The sequence below is a fragment of the Vespa crabro genome, chromosome 2 (assembly GCF_910589235.1).
Source record: "Vespa crabro chromosome 2, iyVesCrab1.2, whole genome shotgun sequence".
Classification (NCBI taxonomy): Eukaryota; Metazoa; Arthropoda; class Insecta; order Hymenoptera; family Vespidae; genus Vespa; species Vespa crabro.
This window is the reverse complement of record NC_060956.1, coordinates 3650770-3675854: the sequence shown is the minus strand read 5'-3', so window position 1 is coordinate 3675854 and position 25085 is coordinate 3650770. Positions and strand designations below refer to the sequence as shown.

Genomic DNA, 25085 nt, shown 5'->3' with positions numbered 1-25085 from the left:
GTGTATATATAGTTAATACACGGCAAATCTATTTTGTATATATATCTATATATAAACCTACCATTTTTATAATTTTTTATATTCCGTTTATGGTGTAGAAAAGTAAAAAAAATATAAAAGTTTTGATGCAATTATAAACTAAGCGATTTTGTATAAATTAAAACATGAAATTTTGAAACGGCCGCGAACTGCTTTGAAAAAAGATTACTGATTGATTTCAGTTGCCTAGGTGACCATTGCATAAAAAAGAAGTCAAAGATATATGTACGTTGTTTTATTTGTACATTCTTAAGTTTGTTTTTCAAACGAAAGATTAAGGTTTATTTAAATATTAATAATATGATAATAAATGAAATCAACGAATAATAAACGAGATATTGATTATATTTTGATTAACATTTAAATTCAATCTACTATTTATAAAAGAATGACCAATCAGAGTACTTTGATAACGTAGTAGTACTTTGAAATGAAATGTAATGGAACTTTTTTTTCCTAGTTATCTTTTCTTACGATATAATGTCATTATTTATCCTTGAGCATTTCTACAAAACAGTAAGGTAATGATGATGTAAGATAATATTCATCAAAAATTTTTACAAATTATTATAAAGTGATAATCAAAGGATATATATAAAATTGAAATTGTTATTTAAAAATAATAAATAGCGATTATGTTGCCACCAACTTATGTTGAAGGCTTTCATGATTTGGAATCAGTTAAATTAATGGAATATAAAAAGCTGAACAATTTATTAGTTAGTAAATTGTCTTTTGGTGGTGGACCACTTGGTTGTCATTATGGGTAAAATAATAATAAATTATAATATTTTCTGAAATTTTTTTTCTATTTAGCTTAATTAACGCTACATTTATTGGCAGCAATTATGATGAAAATGAAGCAATTGAAACTATACGACAAGCTATAAAAGAAGGTGTCAATTATATTGATACAGCGCCATGGTATGGACAAGGGAAATCAGAAAAAGTAATCGGAAAGGTAGAAATATATTTTCAAAAAAATATTTACTCCTGTGATTATTTCTAATGTATTCATTATTTGGATGGCAGGCATTAAAAGGAATTCCTCGTCAAGCTTATTACATTGCAACAAAAGTTGGAAGATACGAGTTAGATTTTAAAAATATGTTCGATTTTTCAAAAGAAAAAACAAGAGATAGTTTTAAAAACAGTTTGAATAATTTAGGATTAGATTATGTTGATGTTATTCAGGTAAACATTTATTCAGGTATCACAAGTTATTATATAATATCTAAAAACATAAAACTTTTTAATATCTTATAGGTTCATGATATAGAATTTGCTCCATCGCTGGACATAATAATTACACAAACTTTACCTGAACTATCAAAGCAAGTTGCAGAAGGAAAAGCTAGATATATTGGTATTACTGGCTATCCACTTTCTGTTCTAAAAGAATGCATAGAACAAAGCAATATTAATATTGCATGTGTGCTAACTTATTCCAGATTTACTTTACTAGATGATACTTTAATGCAGTTCATACCATTTTTTAAGGTTTAAATTTTCACTCAAAAAAAGTCTAATTTTTAGAATGATAATGATATTAACAGAAACTTTTCAATATTATAGAAAAATAACGTTGGTATAATTAATGCGGCCTTACTTGCTATGGGTCTTTTAACAAATAATGGTCCTCCAGATTGGCATCCCGCTAGTAAAGAAATGAAAAAGATTTGTAGTGATGTTGCACAATATTGCAAGGTTATTATTACCAGTTTTGATCAGATAAAATTAAGTAACAATTATAAATACATATTTATGAATAAAAAAATATTATTAATATTATTTTTAATTAGGATAATGATGTAGAAATAAGCAAATTAGCTGTATGGTATGCTATGCAATGCGAAGATATAACTACAAACTTAATTGGTATTCAAAATATACAACAATTAAGAATGAATTTTAACGTATTAAGAAATGGCATTACAGAAAAGGAAAAAGCAATATTAAAAATAATTCAAGAGAAGTAAGTGATAATTACTACGATAAATGATCTTTTTCAAAGAAGAGAGAACAATTAACTATCTATTAATAAATTATTTCAGATATCTAAATCAGATCAAATGTAAACATTGGGAAAACAAAGAAATTGAAACATACTGGCAGGCTATGAAGAAGTAAAAAATATTTTTATTTGTTTATTATATATATATATATTTTATAATAAATAAGAAAATAGAAAAAATAAATCTAGAAATACTACTTATACATTTAATTTAATTATTTAAGAATACGATCATATTTCAATTGTTTCAAAGTGTCTGTGCATAAATTGTATCTGTAGCAAAGAATTCATCATTACTAATATATCTCAATTGATATGTTAATTCAATAAATGATAGTGTCACTGATGTTCTATGAAGTTTTTTATGATGCGAATAGATTTCAAAATTTTTTGTAATAAATAATTCTCTAGCCGCTTTTCTATGTACTGAAATGATCACATTAATACATCTATATTTTTGTTGACTGCCATACTCCAGAGCTACATTCACGAGATTTATTCCTATGCCTTTCCTTCTATAGTTTTTATGAACACATAATCTTTTTATCCAACCAGAATTTTGTAATTTATTATTTTTACACAATCCAATAGTACCAACAATTTTTTTAACATATTTAGATACATTAATATTAGATTGATTAAATTTTTCCTTTGTCATGAATTTATATCGCTGATCTCTTTCCTGACGATTTAATGAATAATCTTCATATAATTCCGCTACCCAAAAATGAGAAGAATTATCTGACATGTAAATCCTGTTTATAAAAATATATATTTTCATTTTAAAATCATAATCTTAACTAAATAATTAGTAATAAGAACAAACAAACAAAATAAAACAAAACAAAAAAATAATTCAGAATGTAATACCGTGAAATCTGAGATACTTCTTTTTGAGCCTTTTCAGCATCAATCCAAAAGTTTATATATGTTATAATGTATACTACAATCAGCTCCGTAAGCACACCTATAACATAGAAATAAGTAGGCACCCCTGATAACAGAAACATAGTTAAAATAAAAATAATTATCGCAATTAAAGTAATGTCTGTAAACAAAAGCCTAAAGAATGTTCTGTTCATATTTTCCATTATACTATTTTTAAGTAATATTTTGCAAAACGGTTGATCTCTTCGTTTGTAAGGACGTAGAACTACAAAACTACTCATATTGAGAAATTATATAAAATACTTCCAAATACACCAAAAATACACATCTATATGTATGATAAAATTGCTTGGCTTTTTGAAAACTTAAATCCTATATATTATTAAATCCTTATAATAGACAAAATTGTTAATAACTATTGAAATTTCTAATTAATCACAGTATATATATATGCTGAGGTTAGGATCCAGGGTGACCTCACATAATATGATATTGTTTATATGTTTATAACGTTTATATCTTAGATGAAAATATTTTCAATTTGTAATCTTCAAGATGTAGAAAATACTATTATTTAGAGTAGAGATAGTATCCGGAAACAATTTTAACGAAATTTCTTATGTAAAAATGATTTAATAACATTTTATTATATTTATATTAATATTATGATTAAGTACACTTGAAACCATTTAAAAATGTTATAAGATCTACCAAAAAAGAAGGTAACCATCAAGATTTTTCAGATTTTTCATCCTCCTCAGGTTGTGCATCCAAAATATTAAATGTCTCTTCAGAAGCCGTTCTTGGACAGATCTGTTTCAGAAGAACATAAATGTCTTCCGGTGATATTTCCATCGCCAAAAGTTCTATTGCGATCCTAATATACGATGATAACATGAGTATAATTTCATACAAATTTATATTCTACCAGATATGATCTTCATATATATTAAAAAAAAAAAAAAAAAAAAAAAGAGAAATTTCTACTTTATAGGTTATATGAATTTATTGAAAAATGTATTTTGGAAATGTTACCGAAAAACACCAGGAGTCGTAGTAATTCCTGCTAAATCAGCAAGTGCAATTAATTCTGCTTGATGTGCCTGTGGGAACGTCATAATATTGGCTAAATGTTGTAGAAATACAGAATCGTAATAATTTATTTCTGTTTACATACAATGCAGACGATACTTCAATATTTATCTGTCATCCATGTCGAGAACAGTAACGCAGCTAGGTTTGAATCAAACAGGTATGCAGTACTCGATAGATCAATCGAAATTTAATATTTTCTATTTTATCGACAGAACCCAGAGAAAATCTATTCTGTTACTCAACTAATTTTTAAATAGATCGACAATGTAATGGCAAAAATGATAGTGCGATTAAGATAATCGATAAAAATCACAGCAATTATTGATGATTTATGGGGATTATGAAATATAATAATTTTTTTTATTAATTTAAACATAATTTACAGTTTCTAAATTAATTAAAATTATGTTTTAATATTTTTTTGTTATTGTTTACATGATCTAAGGTAGTTAATTTTTTAAGTTTTAAATCAAACGATTATTCATTCATTCACTGTTCATTATTCTTATTATGTACAATAATATTGATCAGTTTTAATTCATTTTCTTTAAAATGATTATATGTAATAAATACTAGATGTTAATCGCTATTCTATTAATAAATTATTTCAAATATTATTGATCTAAATAAGATTCAAATGTAAACATTGGGAAATAAGTAAATTGAAAAATATCGATATCCTCTGAGGAGTTAAAAAAAGAATAACAGATTTTTTATAATGCCTCTACTCTTATATATTTTACAAAAAATTATAACATACAAAAACTAAATATAAAAATATTATTACTACATTTGATTTAAATATTTAAGTGCGATGAATGATTCAATTTGACACAGATTGTAACTTATATGGATTTCTAACAAATAATTCATTAGGCTTACAATACTTCGTTCTATATGATAATTCATGAAATATTACTGATGCATCATATGATCTGGCACGTACCAAAATTTTATGGAAACCTCTGTTAATAAATAATTTTAAAGCACCTAATCTATATTCTGAGATAATTACATGAATAGTAATAAATCCTTGTTCAGTGCCAAATTGCAGAGCTCGATTCACAAGATGATTTCCTATACCTTTCCTTCTATAGTCTTTATGAACACATAATCTTGTTATCCAAGCACCATTAGGTATTTTATTGCTTTTATAGAATGCGATAGTACCTACTACTTTTTTTAGATGCCTAGATACATCAATATTAGATTTATTGAATTCTTCTTCTGTCATGAATATACGTTGCTCATGTCGCTGATGACGATTCAATAAATAAAATTCATATGATTCCGCTACCCAAAAATGAGAAGAATCATGCGACATATAAATCCTGTTTATAAAAATATATATTTTTATTTTAAAATCATAATCTCAATTAAATAAGAAGTAACAAAAACGAACAAGCGAAATAAAATAAAACAAAAAGAAATAATTGAGAATATAATACCGTAAAATCCCAGATACTTCTTCTTCCATATATTTAGCTTCCTTGAAATACATTACATATAAGTAGATGTATAAAAGAATTGGTAGAATTAATATAATCATAAGACAAGAAACAATAGGAAAGCCATTAATTAGGAATACTAATGAAATCAATAAAGTCACTATATTTATTGCTATAAAAATAGATTTTTTAAATAAATATCCAATAAATGTTGCATTTAACGGTTCCATTGCATCAGCTTTTAGTAACTTTTTGCAAAATGATTCATCTTCTTTTCTATAACTTCTAATAAGAACAAAGTTATACATCTTGAGAAATTATATAAAATATTTCGAATCAACCGAAAAAACACAATAAAATTTGTTGATCTTTTAGAAATTTCTGATCTACGTATATAATGTATAACATTCTAAGTAACTGTCGAAATTCTAATTATTCTCACAATATATATATACACTGAGGTCATGCATCGTAATACATATAATAATGTATTGTTTATATGTTTATAACGTTTCTATCTGAAACGACAATATTTTCAATTGAAAATTTTTAAACTGAAAGAAATACTATTCAGGGAGATGAACTATTCAGAGAGATGATATGCGGAAAAGATTTTAATTTTCCTATGTAAAGATGATTTAATGACGTTACATTATATTTATATTAATATTATAATTTAGTACACTTCGATTCATTTAAACACGTTATAAGAGCTATCAAAAAAGAAAGTAACAAACAAGATTTTTCAAAATTATCACCTTCCTTCAATTGCGAATCCGATATATTTATTGTTGTTTCTTCAGAGATCGTTCTTGAACAGATCTGTTTCAGAACATAAATATCTTCTGACGATATTTCTATCGCTAAAATTACTATTGCTATTTACTGCTAATATACAATGATAATATGAATATGGTTTTATATAAATTTATATTTCGCGGGATATGATCTCCATAAATATTAGGGGGACCGAGAAGTAATGTCGCTTTCTTAAATTAAATTCAAACGAATAAATTTTTAATAAGTTTTTATTTTTAATTACAATCAAATATTGACATGTGCAGAAACGACATTATTTTCCGGTCCACCTAATATATAAAAAAGGTATATAAGTTATACGAAATTATTAATATCTTAAAAATTTTACTGATATATCAAATGAGTCATAGTAATACCACATAAATCTATGAGCGCAATTAATTTTGTTCGATGCGCATCATAATATTAACTAAATGTTGTAGCGATACAGAACTGTAAAAATTTATTTTTGTTTACATACAATGCACACGATACTTCAATATTTATCTGTCATCCATGTCGAGAACAGTAACGCAACTAGGTTTGAATCAAACAGTTATGCAGTACTCAATAGATCAATCGAAATTTAATATTTTCTATTTTATCGACAGAACCCAGAGAAAATCTATTCTGTTACTCAACTAATTTTTAAATAGATCGACAATGTAATGCCAAAAATGGTAGTGCGACTAAAATAATCCATAAAAATCACAGCAATTATTGATGATTTATGGGGGTTATGAAATATAATAATTTTTTTTAGTAATTTAAACATAATTTACAGTTTCTAATCTATTAAAATTACGTTTTAGTATTTTTTTGTTATTATTTATATGATCTAAGGTAGTTAATTTTTTAAGTTTTAAATCAAACGATTATTCATTCATTCACTGTTCGTTATTCTTATTATGTACAATAATATTGATCAGTTTTAATTCATTTTATTGAAAATAATTATATGCAATAAATACTGGATGTCAAACGCTACTCTATTAATAAATTATTTCAAATATTATTGACCTAAGTTAGATTGACATGTGAACATTGGGAAATAAAGAAATTGGAAAATATTGATATCCTCTAAAGATGTAAAAAAGAAAATTACGGATTTTTTACAGTGTCTTTCCTCATATATATTTTACAAAATATTATAACATACAAAAAATAAATATAAAAATACTATTACTACATCTGATTTAAATATTTAAGTGTGATGGATGATTCGCTTTGGTACAATTTGTACCGTATATGGATTTTTTACAAATAATTCAGTAGGCTTAAAATACTTCGTTCTATATGATAATTCATGATATATTACTGATGCATTATATGATCTGCCACGTATCAAATATCTATGGAAACCTATGTTATAAAATAATTTTAAAGCAGCAAATCTATATTCTGAGATAACCACATTAATAGTAATAAATCCTTGTTCAGTGCCAAATTGCAAAGCTCGATTCACAAGATGAGTTCCTATACGTTTCCTTCTATAGTCTTTATGAACACATAATCTTGTTATCCAAGCACCATTAGGTATTTTATAGCTTTTATACAATGCGATAGTACCTACTACTTTTTTTAGATGCCTAGATACGTCAATATTAGATTTATTGAATTCTTCTTCTGTCATGAATATACGCTGCTCATGTCGCTGATGACGATTCAATAAATAAAATTCATATGATTCCGCTACCCAAAAATGAGAAGAATTATCCGACATATAAATCCTGTTTATAAAAATATATATTTTTATTTTAAAAACATAATCTTAACTAAATAAGAAATAACAAAAACAGACAAACGAAATAAAATAAAACAAAAAGAAATAATTGAGAATGTAATACCGTGAAATCGCAGATACTTCTTTTTCCATATCTTTAGCTTCATTGAAAAATGTTACATATAAGCAGGTGTATAAAAAAATTGGTAAAATAAATATAAACATAAGACAATAAACAACAGAAAAGCCTTTTAATAAGGATACTATTGAAATTAATAAAATCACTATATTTATTGATATAAACAGAGGTTTTCTTAATAAATATCCAATAAATGTTGCATTTAGCTGATCCATTACACCAGCTTTAAGTAACTTTTTGCAAAATGATTCATCTTCTTTTCTATAAGTTCTAATAAGAACAAAATTATACATATTGAGAAATTATATAAAATATTTCGAATTAACCAAAAATACACAATAAAATTTGTTGATCTTTTAGAAATTTCTGTTCTACGTATATAATGTATAACATTCTAAGTAACTGTCGAAATTCTAATTATTCTCACAATATATATACACTGAGGTCATGCATCGTAATACATATAATAACGTATTGTTTATATGTTTATAACGTTTCTATCTGAAACGACAATATTTTCAATTGAAAATATTTAAACTGAACGAAATAGTACTAGTTAGAGAGACAATATCCAGACATGTTATCAATGAATTTTTTTTTATGAAAAAATGACTTACTAACGTTGTTTTATATTTATATTAATATTATGATTTATTACACTTCGACTCATTTAAACACGTTATAAGAGATATCAAAAAAGAAAGTAACAAACAAGATTTTTCAAAATTATCATCTTCCTTCAATTGCGGATCCGATATATTTATTGTTGTTTCTTCAGAGATCGTTCTTAAACAGATCTGTTTCAGAAAATAAATATCTTCCGATGATATTTTTAACGCTAAAATTTCTATTGCTATTTACTGCTAATATACAATGATAATATGAATATGGTTTTATATAAATTTATATTTCGCGGGATATGATCTCCATAAATATTAGGGGGACCGAGAAGTAATGTCGCTTTCTTAAATTAAATTCAAACGAATAAATTTTTAATAAGTTTTTATTTTTAATCACAATCAAATATTGACATGTGCAGAAACGACATTATTTTCCGGTCCACCTAATATATAAAAAAGGTATATAAGTTATACGAAATTATTAATATCTTAAAAATTTTACTGATATATCAAATGAGTCATAGTAATACCATATAAATCTATGAGCGCAATTAATTTTGTTCGATGCGCATCATAATATTAACTAAATGTTGTAGCGATACAGAACCGTAAAAATTTATTTTTGTTTACATACAATGCACACGATACTTCAATATTTATCTGTCATCCATGTCGAGAACAGTAACGCAACTAGGTTTGAATCAAACAGTTATGCAGTACTCAATAGATCAATCGAAATTTAATATTTTCTATTTTATCGACAGAACCCAGAGAAAATCTATTCTGTTACTCAACTAATTTTTAAATAGATCGACAATGTAATGGCAAAAATGATAGTGCGACTAAGATAATCGATAAAAATCACAGCAATTATTGATGATTTATGGGGGTTATGAAATATAATAATTTTTTTTAGTAATTTAAACATAATTTACAGTTTCTAATCTATTAAAATTACGTTTTAGTATTTTTTTGTTATTATTTACATGATCTAAGGTAGTTAATTTTTTAAGTTTTAAATCAAACGATTATTCATTCATTCACTGTTCATTATTCTTGTTATGTACAATAATATTGATCAGCTTTAATTTATTTTGTTTAAAATGATTATATGCAATAAATATTGGATGTCAAATGCTATTCTATTAATAAATTATTTCAAATATTATTGACCTAAGTTAGATCCAAATGTAAATATTGGGAAATAAAGAAATTGGAAAATATTGATATCCTCTAAAGATGTAAAATAGAGAATTACCAAATTTTTACACTGTTTTTGCTTTCATATATTCTAAAAAAAAATTATATCATATAAAAAATAAACATAAAAATACTATTAACACATTTGATTTAAATATTTAAGTGTGATGAATAGTTTAGTTATCCGGTATAGATTATACATTATGTGGGTTTTTAATAACGTGGACGATAATGCGTCGTTCGATATACATATTCATAAAACGCTATTAACATAAAATGTGATTTACTGTGTATATTATGCATATTGAAACCTTTTTTTATAAATAAAAGTATTGCTCCTATTCTATATTCTGAAATAATCACATTAATATATTCAAATCCTTGTTCTTCGCCAAATTGCAAAACTCGATTCACAAGATAACTTCCTATACCTTTTCTTCTATAGTTTTTATGAACACTTAATCTTTTTATCCAACCAGAATTTGGTGACCTATTACAATTATAGAAAGCAATAGTACCTACAACTTTTTTGACATACCTTGAAACATTAATATTAGATTCATTAAATTTTTCCTCTGTCATGAAAATATATCGTTGATTTTGTTGATGATTTAATGAATAATCTTCATATGCTTCCGCTATCCAAAAACAGGAAGAATTATCTGATGTGTAAATCCTGTTCATAAAAATATATATTTTCATTTTAAAATCATAATCTTAACTAAATATTAAGTAATAAGGACAAACAAACAAAATAAAATAAAACAAAAAGAAATAATTAAAAATGTAATACCATGTAATCGCAGATGCTTCATTTTCAACATTTCTAGCTTCATACAAAAAAGTTGCATATAAAAAAATGTAAAAAATAATTGGTGGTATAAATATAAACATAATACAATAAACAATAGGAAATCCTACTATTATGAGTGCCAATGTAAACATTACAATTGATGCATTTATTGCATTAATAGCTCCTTTCCTAGTTAAAAATGCAGTAAATGTTGCATTTAGCGAATCGATTATACCAGCTTTAAGTAACTTTTTGCAAAATGGTTCATCTTCTTGTCTATAAGATCTAATAAGAATAAAATTAGACATATTGAGAAATTCTATAAAATATCAAATAAAAATACACAACTATAACAGCGATAAAATTATTTGATCTTATAAAAACTTAAGTTCTATGTTTATAGTGTATAAAACTGTAAGTAACTGTCGAAATATGTAATTAATGTCAAAGTATATATACACGCTGAGGTCGTACATCGTATTACATATAATAACGTATTGTTCATATTTGAAACGAAAATATTTCCAATTAAAAATTTTTAAATTGAAAGAAATAGTATTATTTAGAGAAACGATATCCAGACAGGTTTTCAATGAATTTTCTTATGAAAAAATGATTTAATAACTTTGTTTTATATTTATATTAATATTACAATTAATTACATTTCAAATCATTTAAACACGTTGTAAGAGTTATCAAAAAGGAAAGTAACAAACAAGATTTTTCAAAATTATCGTCTTCCATCAGTTGCGGATTCGAAATATGTAATGTTGTTTCTTCAGAGATCGTTCTTGAATAGATCTGTTTCAAAACATAAATATCTTACGATGACATTTTTATCGTTAAAATTTCTACTGCTATTTATTGCTAATATACGATAATAATAAGAATATGGTTTTATATAAATTTATATTTCACGGGATATGATCTCGATAAATACATAAAAAAGTTATATAAATTATAAGAAATTATTAATATCTTAGAAATGTTACCGATATACCCTAAAAATCACTCTAATACCAGATAAATCTACGAACGCAATTAAGTTTGTTCGATGCACATCATAATATTAACTAAATGTAGTGAGAATAAAGAACTATAAAAATTTATTTCTGTTTAAATACAATCTACACGATTTTTCAATACTTATCTATTACTCATATCGAGAATAATAACGCGACTAGGTTTGAATCAAACAGCTATACAGCACTCGATAGATCAATCGAAATTTAATATTTTCTATTTTAACGACAGAATTCCAGGAAAATCTATTTTGTTATTCAACTAATTTTTAAATAGAACGACACTGTAATGCCAGAAATGATAGTACGACTAAGATAATAATTATAGTAACTGTTGATGATTTATACGGATTATGAAATATAATAGTTTCTTTTAGTAATTTAAATATTATCTACAATTTCTAATCTATTAAAATTATGTTTTAGTATCTTTTTTTAATTTTTTATATGACCTAAGTTTTAATTCGAACAATTATTCATTTAACCCCTGTTCATTCTTCTTATTATGTACAATAATATTGATCAGCTTTAATTCATTTTGTATAAATTGATTATATGCAATAAATATTCGATATCAAACGCTTTTCTATTACTAAATTATTTCAAATATTATTGACCTAAATCAGATCAAATGTAAGGATTGGGAAATAAAGAAATTGAAAAATATTGATAGTCTCTAAAAATATGAAAAAAAGAACTACGGTTTTTTACAATATCTCTAGTCTTATATATTTTACAAAAAGCTATAATATACAAAAAATAAATATAAAAATACTATTAACATATTTGATTTATATACAATATACACATAATAAATATAAAAATACTATTAATACATAAAATATTTAAGTCTAATGGATAATTTAATTTTTTGGTATAGAATGTCCATTACGCGAATTTTTAAGCAAATGACCGATAGTGAGTTGTTCGAAAAACATATTCATACATCGTAAGTTTAAATAAAAATGTGTGATCGCGTATAACTTTTACAGAGAAATCTCTCGTATTAAAAAATTCCATAACAACTTTTTGATATTGAGTAACAAGTATTTTAACACGTTCAAATCTGTATTCTTCGGCAAAATACAAAGCTCGATTCACAAGTTTTCTTCCAATACCTTTCCTTCTATAGTTTTTTTGAACATATAATCTTTTTATCCAACCAAATGTTGGTGTCCAATTACTTCTACAGAATGATATAATACCTACAATTTTCTTATTATATCCAGATACATCAATATTAGATTCAATCAATTTCTCCTCTGTCATGAATCTATATCGCTGAGATCGTTCATGACGATTTAATGTATGAACTTCATGTACTTCCGCTACCCAAAAACAGGAAGAATTATCTGGCGTGTAAATCCTATTTATAGAAATATATATTTTTATTTTAAAATCATGATCTTACGAACTAAGAAAAACAAACAAACAAAATAAAACAAAAAAAGAGAAATAATTTAGAATGTAATACCGTGGAATCTCAGATGCTTCATATCCAGCAGTTTTGGCATCACACCAAAACATTGCATATAATGAAAGGTATAATACAGTTGCTGGCATAAATATAACCATAACAGAATAACCCACAGGTATTCCTAGATGTATGAGTATTACCATTAACACTATAGCTGCAAAAATTACTATACGCATAATATTTTGTCCTAATAAAAATCCAATATATGTATGATTTAGCGAATACATTACACTAGCTTTAAGTAATTCTTTGCAAACCAATCTATCTTCTTCTCTATAAGTTCTAATAAGAATAAATTTCCGCATATTGAAAGATTATATAAAATATATTGAATCAATCAAAAACACACAATAAAATTTATTGATCTTTTAACAACTAAAGTTCTACGTATGAAGTGTAAATTTTAAGCAACTGTCGAAATTTTAATTATTGTCACAGTATATATATATATACACTGAGGTCATGCATCGCACTACACATAATAGCGTACTGTTTATATGTTTATAACGTTACTATCTGAAACGTAAATATTTTCAATTGAAAATTTTTAAACTGAAAGAAATAAAATTATTTAGAGAGATGATATCCGTACATGTTTTCAATAAGTTTTCTTATGAAAAAATGATTTATTAACGTTGTTTTATATTTATATCAATATTATGATTAAGTACAGTTTAAGACATGTAAATACGTTATAAGAAAGTAACACAAAATTTTGCAAAATTTTCATCTTCCACCACGGTAGTGAATCAGAAATATTCAATGTTGTTTCCTCAGAGGTCGTTCTTGAATAGATCTGTTTAAAAACAAAAACATATTCTGATGATATTCTTATAGCTAACACTTTTACTGCTATTTATTGCTAATATACGATGATAATATAAATATGACTTTATATAAATTTATATTTCGCGGCATATGATTTCGATAAATATATAAAAAAAAGTATATAGATTATACGAAATTATTAATATCTTAAAAATATTATCAATATACCCTATGAGTCACAGTGATACCAGATAAATCTACGAGCGCAATTAATTTTTTTCGGTGCACACCATAATTTGAACTAAATGTTGTGAGAATAAAGCACTATAAAAATTTGTTTCTGTTTAAATATAATCCACATGATTTTTCAATATTTATCTAATATCCATATCGAGAATAATAACGCAACTATGTTTGAATTAAACAGCTATGCAGTACTCGATAGATCAATCGAAATTTAATATTTTTTATTTTATCGACAGAATTCAAGGAAAATCTATTTTGAAATTCAATTAATTTTTAAATAGAATGACACTGTAATGACAGAAATGATAGTGCAGTTAAGATAGTGGATAATAATCATAGCAACTGTTGATGATTTATACGGATTATGAAATATAATAATTTCTTTTAGTAATTTGAAAATTATCTACAATTTCTAATCTATTAAAATAATGTTTTAGTATCTTTTTTTTATTGTTTATATGACTTTTATTGTTGATATTGTTTATATTGCTTATATAAGGTTGTTAATTTTTTAAGTTTTAAATCAAACAATTATTCATTCATTCACTGTTCATTATTCTTATTATGTATAATGATTATATGTAATAAATACTAGATGTTAAACGCTATTCTATTAAGAAATTATTTCAAATATTATTGACCTAAATAAGATCCAAATGTAAACATTGGGAAATAAGGAAATTGAAAAATATCGGTAGCCACGGAGGAGTTAAAAAAAGAATTACAGATTTTTTACAATGCCTCTGCTCTGATATATTTTACCGAAAATTATAACATACAAAAAAATAAATATCAAAATATTATTAATAAATTGGATTTAAATATTTACATGAACGATTTAATTTTTTGGCATAGATTGTGAATTACGTCAATTTCTAAATATCTAAATGAGTAGGCCTTGTTCGAAATACATATTCATAGAACTTAATTGATATTAATAATGATTGATCACGTACAATACTTACACTGAAATTTCTCGTATTAAAAAAATTTATAAGATGTTTTTGAAATTGAGAAACAGTCGCTTTAACACATCCAATTCCGTGTTCATGTGCGAAATACAGAGTTCGATTCATAAATTGACTTCCTATACCATTCTTTCTATAGTTTTTCTTTACATAGAAATTTTTAATACAACCAAGTGTTGAATCCAGGTTATTTCTACAGAATGACATGATACCTACAATTTCTATATAATATTCTGATACATCAATATTACATTGAATGAATTCTTCCTCTGTCATGAATATATATGGCTGATCTTGATTTTGATCATTTAATGAGTATTCATTATACGCTTCCGCTATCCAAAAACATGAAGAATTATCTGATGTGTAAATCCTATTTATAGAAATAAATATTTTTATTTTAAAATCATAATTTTAACAATGTATGAACTAATAAAAACAGGCACACAAAATAAAACAAAACAAAAGATATAATTCAGGATGTAATACCGTGGAATTTCAGATACTTCATTTCCCACAAGTCTAGCTTCATACAAAAACGCTACATATAACAAAATGTATAATACAGTTGCTGGCGTAAATATAATCATACTACAATAAACCACAGGAAATCCTCTAAACAAGAGTATTACCATTAACAGTATAAATAATATATTTATTAGTCGCATAATATTTATTCCAAATAAAAATCCAAGAAATGTATGATTTAGCGAATACATTACACTAGCTTTAAGTAATTCTTTGCATACCGATTCATCTTCTTCTTTATAAGTTCTAATAAGAATAAATTTTCGCATATTGAAAAATTATATAAAATATATTGAATCAACCAAAGGAACACAATAAAATTAGTTGATCTTTTAACAATTAAAGTTCTATGTATATAGTGTTTAAAATTCTAAGCAACTGTCAAAATTTTAATTATTGTCACAGTATATATATACTTACTAAGGTCATGCAACGAAGTACACATAATGGCGTATTATTTATATGTTTATAATCTATCCGAAACGAAAATATTTTCAATTGAAAGTTTTTAAATTGAAAAAAATAATATTATTTTGAGAGATAATATCCGGACATATTTTCAATGAGTTTTCTTATGAAAAAATGATTCAATAACTTTGTTTTATATTTACATTAATATTATGACTATGTAATTTCAAAGTCATTAGAACACGTTATAAGAGTTATCAAACAAGAAAGTAACATACAAAATTTTTCAAAATTTTACTTTCACCAGTAGTGGACCAGAAATATTCAATGTTTTCTCCTCAGAATTCGTTCTTGATCAGATCTATTTCAGAACAAATATCTTCCGATGATATTTTTATCATTAAAATTTTTACTGCTATTTTGTGCTAATATACGATGATAATATAAATATGACTTTATATAAATTTATATTTCGCGGCATATGATCTCAATAAATATACAAAAAAGTTATATAGTTATATACGAAATTATTAATATCTTAAAAATGTTACCGATATACTCTATGAATCGCAGTAATACAAGATAAATCTACCAGCGCAACTAATTTCGTTCGGTGCACATCATAATATGAACTAAATATTATGCGAATAAAGAACTATAAAAATTTATTTCTGGTTAGATACAATCCACACGATAGTGCAAAATTGAATTGTCATCCGTATCAAGAAAGTAACGCAACTGGATTTTATTTACGCTATTATGCAATATTTGATGGATCAATCGAAATTTAATATTTTTTATTTTATCGATAGAACTCATAGAAATTCTATTTATTAATTTAACTAATTTTTAAGTAGACCAACTCTGTAATGCCAGAAATAATGATAGTCCGTCTACAATAATGGATAATAATCATAGCAACTATTGATGATTCATGTGGATTACGAAATATAATAAGTTCTGATCCTAATTTAAACATTATCTATAATTTCTAATCGATTAAAATTGTTTTAATATTTTTTGTTAATTATTTTAATGATCTTAGATAATAATTTTTTTAAAAGTTTTATACCAAATGATTATAAGTTTAACTTCTGTTTATTGTTTCTCTCATGTATAATAATGTTGTGCAGCTTTGAATCATTTTGTACTATATGATTCTATGCAATAAGTACTGGATGTCAAATGCTATTCTATTAATAAATTATTTCAAATATTATTGACCTAAGACAGATCAAATGTAAACATTGGGAAATAAAGAAATTAAAAAATACTTATAGTCTCTAAAGATGAAAAAAGAGAATTACGGATCTTTTACAATGTCTCTGCTCATATATTTCACAAAGAGTTATAACATACAAAAAATAAATAAATAAATATTCTTAATAATTTTGATTTGAATATTTAGATGGACAGTTTAATTTTTTTGGCATACATAGAACATTACGCGAATTTTTAATTATTTAAACTGGTATACCTTGTTCGAAATACATATTCATACAGCGTAATTGATACTAAAAATGTTTTATCACGTATAGGAGTAACAGCGTAACTTCTCGAATTATAAAAATTTATAATATGTTTTTGAAATTGAGAAACAATCATTTTAACACATTCAAATTGTTGATCTTCAGCAAAATCCATAGCTTGATTCATAAGTTGTGTTCCTATACGTTTTCTTCTATAGTTTTTCTTTACATAGAAACATTTTAGCCAACCAATTCTTGGATCCCAATTACTTTTACAAACTGACATAATACCTACAATTTCTTTATTATGTTTAGAAACATCACCATTATAATCATTCAATGTTTCCTCTGTCATAAATACATATTGCTGATCTTGTTCCTGATTATTTGATGATAAATCTTCATATGCTTCGGCTACCCAAAAACGGGAAGAATTATCGGGCGTAAAAATCCTATTTAAAGAAATAAATATTTTTATTTTAAAATCATAATTTTAACAATGTACGAACAAATAAAAACAGGCACACAAAATAAAACAAAACAAAAGAAATAATTCAGGATTTAATACCGTGGAATCTCAGATACTTCATTTCCAAGAACTCTAGCTTCATACAAAAATTTTGCGTATAATCCAATGTATAATATAATTGGTGGTACAAATAAAACTATACTACAATAACCCACAGGATATTCTCTAAGCATGAGTACAAACATGAACACTATAGATAATATATTTATTATACGCATAGCATTTACTCCCAAAAGAAATCCAATATATGTATGATTTAGCGAATACATTACACTAGCTTTAAGTAATTCTTTGCAAACCGATTCATCTTCTTCTTTATAAGTTCTAATAAGAATAAATTTGTGCATATTGAAAAATTATATAAAAAATATTGAATTAACCAAGGGCACACAATAAAATTTGTGGGTCTTTTAAAAACTTAAGTTCTAAGTATATAGTATATAAAATTCTAAGCAACTGTCGAAATTCTAATTATTGCCACAGTATATATATATACTGAGGTCATGCAACGTAGTACACATAATAGCGTATTGTTTATATGTCTATAACCTTTCTATGTGAAACATAAATATTTTCAAAGGAAAATTTTTAAACCGAAAGAAATAGTACTAGTTAGAGAGACGATATCCGGACATGTTATCAATGAATTTTTTTTATGAAAAAATGACTTACTAACGTTGTTTTATATTTATATTAATATTATAATTAAGTACATTTCAATTCATTTAAATACGATATAAGAGTTATCAAATAAGAAAGTAACTTACGAAATTTTTCAAAATTTTCATCTTTCACCATTAGTAGATCAGAAATATTCAATGTTGTTTCTGCCGAGAACGTAGTTCAACAAATCTCTTTCAGAACATAAATATCTTCCGATGATATTTTTATCGCTAAGATTACTACTGCTATTTATTACTAATATACGATGACAGTATGAATATGGTTTTATATAAATTTATATTTCGCGGGATATGATCTCGATAAATACATAAAAAAGTTATATAAATTATAAGAAATTATTAATATCTTAGAAATGTTACCGATATACCCTAAAAATCACACTAATACCATATAAATCTACGAACGCAACTAATTTTGTTCGATATACATCATAATATTAACTAAATGTAGTGAGAATAAAGAACTATAAAAATTTATTTCTATTTAAATACAATCTACACGATTTTTCAATACTTATCTATTACTCATATCGAGAATAGTAATACAACTAGATTTGAATTAAACCGCTAAACAGTACTCGATAGATCAATCGAAATTCAATATTTTCTATTTTATCGACAGAACTCAAGGAAAATCTATTTTGTAATTCAAATAATTTTTAAGTAGAACGACACTGTAATGCAAGAAATGATAGTGCGGTTGAGATAGTGCATAATAATCATAGCAACTGCTGATGATCTATACGAATTATGAATTATAATAATTTTTTTTAATAATTTGAAAATTATCTATAATTTCTAATCTATTAAAATTATGTTTTCATATCTTCATTTATTATTTATATAACTTAATGTAGTTAATTTTTTAAGTTATAAACTAAACGATTATTCATTTAACACCTGTTCATTATTCTTGTTATGTACAATAATATTGAACAGATTTAATTCATTTTGTTTAAAATCATTGTATGTAATAAATATTGTATGTCAAATTCTATTGAATTAATAAATTATTTCAAATATTATTGACCTAAATTAGATCCGAAGGTAAACATTGGGAAATAAAGAAATTGAAAAATACTAATAGTCTCTTAACAGGTAAAAAGGGAATTACATTTTTTTTACAACATCTCTACACTTATATATTTTACAAAAAATTATAACATAATAAATATAAACAAAAAATAAATAAAAAATAAATATAAAAATACTATTAACAAATTTGATTTAAATATTTAGATGGACAGTTTAACTTTTTGGCATATATAGAACATTATGCGTATATCTAACTATTTTAATTGGAATGCCTTGTCAGATATGTATATTCATACATCAAAATAGATATTAAAAATGATTGATCTCGTACAATTTTTAAAGTGAAATTTTTAGCATTAAAAAAATTTATGACAATTTTTTGAAATTCATTAATAATCGCTTTAACACATTCAAATCCATGTTCTTCGGCAAAATGTATAGCTCGATTTATAAATTGATTTCCTATACCTTTCCTTCTATACTTTTTCTGCACATACAATCTTTTTATCAAAGCAACTGTTGGTTCACAATTACTTTTACGGACTGACATAATACCTACAATTTTTTTCTTATGTTGAGATATATCAATATTACATTCATTCAATTTTTCCTCTGTCATAAATATATACGGCTGATCTTGTTCCTGAATATTTACTGATAAATCTTCATATGCTTCCGCTATCCAAAAACGGGAAGAATTAGAGGTCGTGAAAATCCTATTTAAAGAAATATATATTTTTATTTTAAAATCTTTATCTTACTTTATCTAATCTTTAACTACGAACTAACAAAAACATATACACAAAATAAAACAAAACAAAAGAAATAATTAAAAATGTAATACCGTGGAATCTCAGACACTTCATTTGCAACATTTCTAGCTTCATACAAAAATTTTGCGTATAATGAAATGTATAATATAATTGGTGGTAAAAATATAACTATACCACAATAAACATGTAATCCTCTCTGGATGAGTAATACCATTAATACTATAGATAATGAATTTATTATACGCATAATATTTATTCCAAATAAAAATCCAATAAATGTATGATTTAGCGAATACATTACACTAGCTTTAAGTAATTCTTTGCAAACCAGTTTATCTTCTTCTCTATAAGTCCTAATAAGAATAAATTTCCGCATACTGAGAAACTATATAAAATATATTGAATCAACCAAAGACACACAATAAAATTTGTTGATCTTTTAAAAACTTAATTCTATATATATAGCGTATAAAATTCTAAACAACTGTCGAAATTCTAATTATTGTCACAGTATATATATATACTGAGGTCATGCAACGTAATACACATAATAGCGTATTGTTTATATGTCTATAACCTTTCTATGTGAAACATAAATATTTTCAAAGGAAAATTTTTAAACCGAAAGAAATAGTACTAGTTAGAGAGACGACATCCGGACATGTTATCAATGAATTTTTTTTTTATAAAAAAATGACTTACTAACGTTGTTTTATATTTATATTAATATTATAATTAAGTACATTTCAATTCATTTAAATACGATATAAGAGTTATCAATTAAGAAAGTAACATACGAAATTTTTCGAAATTTTCATCTTTCACCAGTAGTGAATCAGAAATATTCAAATTTGTCTCTTCAGAGATAGTTCTTCAACAAATCTCTTCTAGAACATAAATATCTTCCGATGATATTTTTATCGCTAAAAATTCTACTGCTATTTGGTGCTAATATACGATGCTAATACGACTATGGTTTTATATAAATTTGTATTTAGCAGGATATGATCTCGATAAATATATAAAAAAGCTATATAGGTTATACGAAATTATTAATATCTTAGAAATGTTGCCCATATACCCTATGATTCGCAGTAATACTAAATAAATCTACGAGCACAACTAATTTCGTTCAGTGCACATCATAATTTGAACTAAATATTGCGAGAATAAAGAACTATAACAATTTATTTCTTTTTAAATACAATCGACATGATTTTTCAATATTTATCTATTATCCATGTCGAGTATATTAATGCAACTAGATTTGAATTAAACCAATATACAGTACTCGATAGATCAATCGAAATTCAATATTTTCTATTTTATCGACAGAACTCAAGGAAAATCTATTTTGTAATTCAAATAATTTTTAAGTAGAACGACACTGTAATGCCAGAAATGATAGTGTGGTTGAGATAGTGCAAAATAATCATAGCAACTGTTGATGATTTATACGAATTATGAAATATAATAATTTTTTTTACTAATTTGAAAATTATCTACAATTTCTAATATATTAAAATTATGTTTTATTATCATCATTTATTATTTATATAACTTAATGTAGTTAATTTTTTAAGTTATAAACTAAACAATTATTCATTTAACACCTGTTCATTATTCTTGTTATGTACAATAATATTGCGCAGATTTAATTCATTTTGTTTAAAATCATTGTATGTAATAAATATTGTATCTCAAATTCTATTCTATTAATAAATTATTTCATATATTATTGACCTAAATTAGATCCGAAGGTAAACATTGGGAAATAAAGAAATTGAAAAATACTGATAGCCTCTTAACAGGTAAAAAGGGAATTACATTTTTTTACAACAACTCTAAACTTATATATTTTACAACAAATTATAACATAATAAATATAAACAAAAAATAAATAAAAAATAAATATAAAAATACTATTAACAAATTTGATTTAAATATTTAGATGGACACTTTAACTTTTAGACATAGATAGAACATTATGCGTATATCTAACTAATTTGATTGGAATGTCTTGTTAAATATGTATATTCATACATCATAATTGACATTAAAAATGATTGATCTCGTACAATTTTTAAAGTGAAATTTTTAGCATTAAAAAAATGTATAACTACTTTTTGAAATTCATTAATAATTGCTTTAACACATTCAAATCCATGTTCTTCGGCAAAATATATAGCTCGATTTATTAATTGATGTCCTATACCATTCCTCCTATACTTTTTCTGAACATATAATCTTTTTATCCAAGCAACTGTTGGATCCCAATTACTTTTATAGACTGACATAATACCTACAATTTTTTTATTATGTTGAGATATATCAATATTACATTCATTCAATTTTTCCTCCGTCATAAATATATATGGCTGATCTTGTTCCTGAATATTTGCTGATAAATCTTCATATGCTTCCGCTATCCAAAAACGGGAAGAATTAGAAGCCGTGCAAATACTGTTTAAAGAAATATATATTTTTATTTTAAATTCTTTATCATAACTAACTACGAACTAACAAAAACAGACAAACAAAAGAAAACAAAACAAAAAAAATAATTGAGAATGTAATACCGTGAAATCTCAGATACTTCATTTGCAACAATTCTGGCTTCATACAAAAACTTTGCGTATAATGAAATGTATAATACAATTATTGGTAAAAATATGACTATACTACAATAAAGATGTAATTCTCCCTGGATGAGTAATATGATTAACACTAGCGATAATAAATTTATTATACGCATAATATTTAATCCTAATAAAAATCCAATAAATGTATGATTTAACGAATACATTACACTAGCTTTAAGTAATTCTTTGCAAACCGGTTTATCTACTTCTCTATAAGTTCTAATAAGAATAAATTTCCGCATATTGAAAAAGTATACAAAATTGAATCAACAAAAGGCGCACAATAAAATTTGTTGATCTTTTAAAAACTTGTACTATGTATATAATCTTTAAAATTTTAAGCAACTGTCGAAATTCTAATTATTGTAACAGTATATATATATATATATTGAGGTCATGCAACGTAGTATACATAATAGCGTATTGTTTATATGTCTATAACCTTTCTATGTGAAACGTAAATATTTTCAAAGGAAAATTTTTAAACAGAAAGAAATAGTACTATTTAGAGAAATGATATCCGGACATGTTATCAATGAATTTTTTTATGAAAAAATGTCTTAATAACGTAGTTTTATATTTATATTAATATTATGATTAAGTACATTTCAATTCATTTAAACACGATATAGGAGTTATCAAATAAGAAAGTAACTTACGAAATTTTTCGAAATTTTCATCTTTCACCATTAGTAGATCAGAAATATTCAATGTTGTTTCTGCCGAGAACGTAGTTCAACAAATCTCTTTCAGAACATAAATATCTTCCGATGATATTTTTATCGCTAAGATTACTACTGCTATTTATTACTAATATACGATGATAATATGAATATGGTTTTATATAAATTTATATTTCGCGGGATATGATCTCGATAAATACATAAAAAAGTTATATAAATTATAAGAAATTATTAATATCTTAGAAATGTTACCGATATACCCTAAAAATCACACTAATACCATATAAATCTACGAACGCAACTAATTTTGTTCGATATACATCATAATATTAACTAAATGTAGTGAGAATAAAGAACTATAAAAATTTATTTCTATTTAAATACAATCTACACGATTTTTCAATACTTATCTATTACTCATATCGAGAATAGTAATACAACTAGATTTGAATTAAACCGCTAAACAGTACTCGATAGATCAAACGAAATTCAATATTTTCTATTTTATCGACAGAACTCAAGGAAAATCTATTTTGTAATTCAAATAATTTTTAAGTAGAACGACACTGTAATGCAAGAAATGATAGTGCGGTTGAGATAGTGCATAATAATCATAGCAACTGCTGATGATCTATACGAATTATGAATTATAATAATTTTTTTTAATAATTTGAAAATTATCTATAATTTCTAATCTATTAAAATTATGTTTTCATGTCTTCATTTATTATTTATATAACTCAATGTAGTTAATTTTTTAAGTTATAAACTAAACGATTATTCATTTAACACCTGTTCATTATTCTTGTTATGTACAATAATATTGAGCAGATTTAATTCATTTTGTTTAAAATCATTGTATGTAATAAATATTGTATGTCAAATTCTATTCTATTAATAAATTATTTCATATATTATTGACCTAAATTAGATCCGAAGGTAAACATTGGGAAATAAAGAAATTGAAAAATACTGATAGCCTCTTAACAGGTAAAAAGGGAATTACATTTTTTTACAACAACTCTAAACTTATATATTTTACAAAAAATTATAACATAATAAATATAAACAAAAAATAAATAAAAAATAAATATAAA

General features: G+C 24.6%; 9 protein-coding genes across 18 annotated transcripts; 1 reads left to right on the top strand and 8 right to left on the bottom strand.

Annotated features, from left to right (window-relative positions):
* Positions 1–480: 480 nt before the first annotated feature.
* On the top strand, positions 481–2399 carry LOC124421619 (L-galactose dehydrogenase-like). 2 transcript variants are annotated; one of them, XM_046957000.1, is made up of 7 exons: positions 481–560; positions 856–1000; positions 1072–1233; positions 1306–1539; positions 1615–1746; positions 1842–2014; positions 2094–2399. In XM_046957000.1, exons 1-7 carry the CDS (start codon positions 520–522, stop codon positions 2167–2169), a joined length of 963 nt encoding a protein of 320 aa, XP_046812956.1. In that variant the 5' UTR covers positions 481–519; the 3' UTR covers positions 2170–2399. The 2 variants fall into 2 exon arrangements, with proteins under 2 accessions (XP_046812956.1, XP_046812955.1); XM_046956999.1 differs by having other exon boundaries at positions 486–805; positions 883–1000.
* LOC124421625 lies at positions 2301–4306 on the bottom strand. Of its 4 annotated transcripts, none has more exons than XM_046957012.1 (5): positions 4119–4304; positions 3977–4044; positions 3669–3754; positions 2924–3020; positions 2301–2808 (listed from the first exon to the last, which is right to left on the bottom strand). In XM_046957012.1, the coding sequence occupies exons 3-5, from the start codon at positions 3709–3711 to the stop codon at positions 2301–2303; spliced, it is 648 nt and encodes a 215-aa protein (XP_046812968.1). In that variant the 5' UTR covers positions 3712–3754; positions 3977–4044; positions 4119–4304. The 4 variants fall into 4 exon arrangements, with proteins under 4 accessions (XP_046812968.1, XP_046812970.1, XP_046812969.1 ...); XM_046957014.1 differs by having other exon boundaries at positions 3653–3754; positions 4119–4299; XM_046957013.1 differs by having other exon boundaries at positions 3653–3818; positions 4119–4298.
* A 357-nt stretch (positions 4307–4663) lies between these two features.
* On the bottom strand, positions 4664–6944 carry LOC124421621. Of its 2 annotated transcripts, XM_046957004.1 has the most exons (3): positions 5485–6944; positions 5207–5367; positions 4664–5134 (listed from the first exon to the last, which is right to left on the bottom strand). In XM_046957004.1, the coding sequence occupies exons 1-3, from the start codon at positions 5790–5792 to the stop codon at positions 4860–4862; spliced, it is 744 nt and encodes a 247-aa protein (XP_046812960.1). In that variant the 5' UTR covers positions 5793–6944; the 3' UTR covers positions 4664–4859. The 2 variants fall into 2 exon arrangements, with proteins under 2 accessions (XP_046812960.1, XP_046812959.1); XM_046957003.1 differs by having other exon boundaries at positions 4664–5367.
* Positions 6945–7431: 487 nt separating this feature from the next.
* On the bottom strand, positions 7432–9775 carry LOC124421620 (probable N-acetyltransferase camello). 2 transcript variants are annotated; one of them, XM_046957002.1, is made up of 3 exons: positions 8130–9775; positions 7852–8012; positions 7432–7779 (listed from the first exon to the last, which is right to left on the bottom strand). In XM_046957002.1, exons 1-3 carry the CDS (start codon positions 8435–8437, stop codon positions 7487–7489), a joined length of 762 nt encoding a protein of 253 aa, XP_046812958.1. In that variant the 5' UTR covers positions 8438–9775; the 3' UTR covers positions 7432–7486. The 2 variants fall into 2 exon arrangements, with proteins under 2 accessions (XP_046812958.1, XP_046812957.1); XM_046957001.1 differs by having other exon boundaries at positions 7434–8012.
* A 137-nt stretch (positions 9776–9912) lies between these two features.
* LOC124421626 lies at positions 9913–11146 on the bottom strand. The gene is made up of 2 exons (XM_046957015.1): positions 10758–11146; positions 9913–10640 (listed from the first exon to the last, which is right to left on the bottom strand). Exons 1-2 carry the CDS (start codon positions 11063–11065, stop codon positions 10178–10180), a joined length of 771 nt encoding a protein of 256 aa, XP_046812971.1. The 5' UTR covers positions 11066–11146; the 3' UTR covers positions 9913–10177.
* Positions 11147–12596: 1450 nt separating this feature from the next.
* On the bottom strand, positions 12597–13757 carry LOC124421624. 2 transcript variants are annotated; one of them, XM_046957009.1, is made up of 3 exons: positions 13487–13757; positions 13254–13377; positions 12597–13145 (listed from the first exon to the last, which is right to left on the bottom strand). In XM_046957009.1, exons 2-3 carry the CDS (start codon positions 13352–13354, stop codon positions 12680–12682), a joined length of 567 nt encoding a protein of 188 aa, XP_046812965.1. In that variant the 5' UTR covers positions 13355–13377; positions 13487–13757; the 3' UTR covers positions 12597–12679. The 2 variants fall into 2 exon arrangements, with proteins under 2 accessions (XP_046812965.1, XP_046812964.1); XM_046957008.1 differs by having other exon boundaries at positions 13254–13749.
* Positions 13758–13862: 105 nt separating this feature from the next.
* Positions 13863–16204, bottom strand: LOC124421627. Its single transcript, XM_046957016.1, has 4 exons — positions 15988–16204; positions 15728–15853; positions 15236–15611; positions 13863–14052 (listed from the first exon to the last, which is right to left on the bottom strand). The coding sequence occupies exons 1-4, from the start codon at positions 15993–15995 to the stop codon at positions 13903–13905; spliced, it is 660 nt and encodes a 219-aa protein (XP_046812972.1). The 5' UTR covers positions 15996–16204; the 3' UTR covers positions 13863–13902.
* A 1280-nt stretch (positions 16205–17484) lies between these two features.
* Positions 17485–21258, bottom strand: LOC124421622. 3 transcript variants are annotated; one of them, XM_046957006.1, is made up of 2 exons: positions 20735–21153; positions 17485–18095 (listed from the first exon to the last, which is right to left on the bottom strand). In XM_046957006.1, exons 1-2 carry the CDS (start codon positions 21037–21039, stop codon positions 17630–17632), a joined length of 771 nt encoding a protein of 256 aa, XP_046812962.1. In that variant the 5' UTR covers positions 21040–21153; the 3' UTR covers positions 17485–17629. The 3 variants fall into 3 exon arrangements, with proteins under 3 accessions (XP_046812962.1, XP_046812961.1, XP_046812963.1); XM_046957005.1 differs by lacking the exon at positions 20735–21153 and adding an exon at positions 18212–18633; XM_046957007.1 differs by lacking the exon at positions 17485–18095 and adding an exon at positions 20077–20606 and having other exon boundaries at positions 20735–21258.
* A 1364-nt stretch (positions 21259–22622) lies between these two features.
* On the bottom strand, positions 22623–23635 carry LOC124421541. The gene is made up of 2 exons (XM_046956817.1): positions 23243–23635; positions 22623–23126 (listed from the first exon to the last, which is right to left on the bottom strand). The coding sequence occupies exons 1-2, from the start codon at positions 23545–23547 to the stop codon at positions 22661–22663; spliced, it is 771 nt and encodes a 256-aa protein (XP_046812773.1). The 5' UTR covers positions 23548–23635; the 3' UTR covers positions 22623–22660.
* Positions 23636–25085: the final 1450 nt, after the last annotated feature.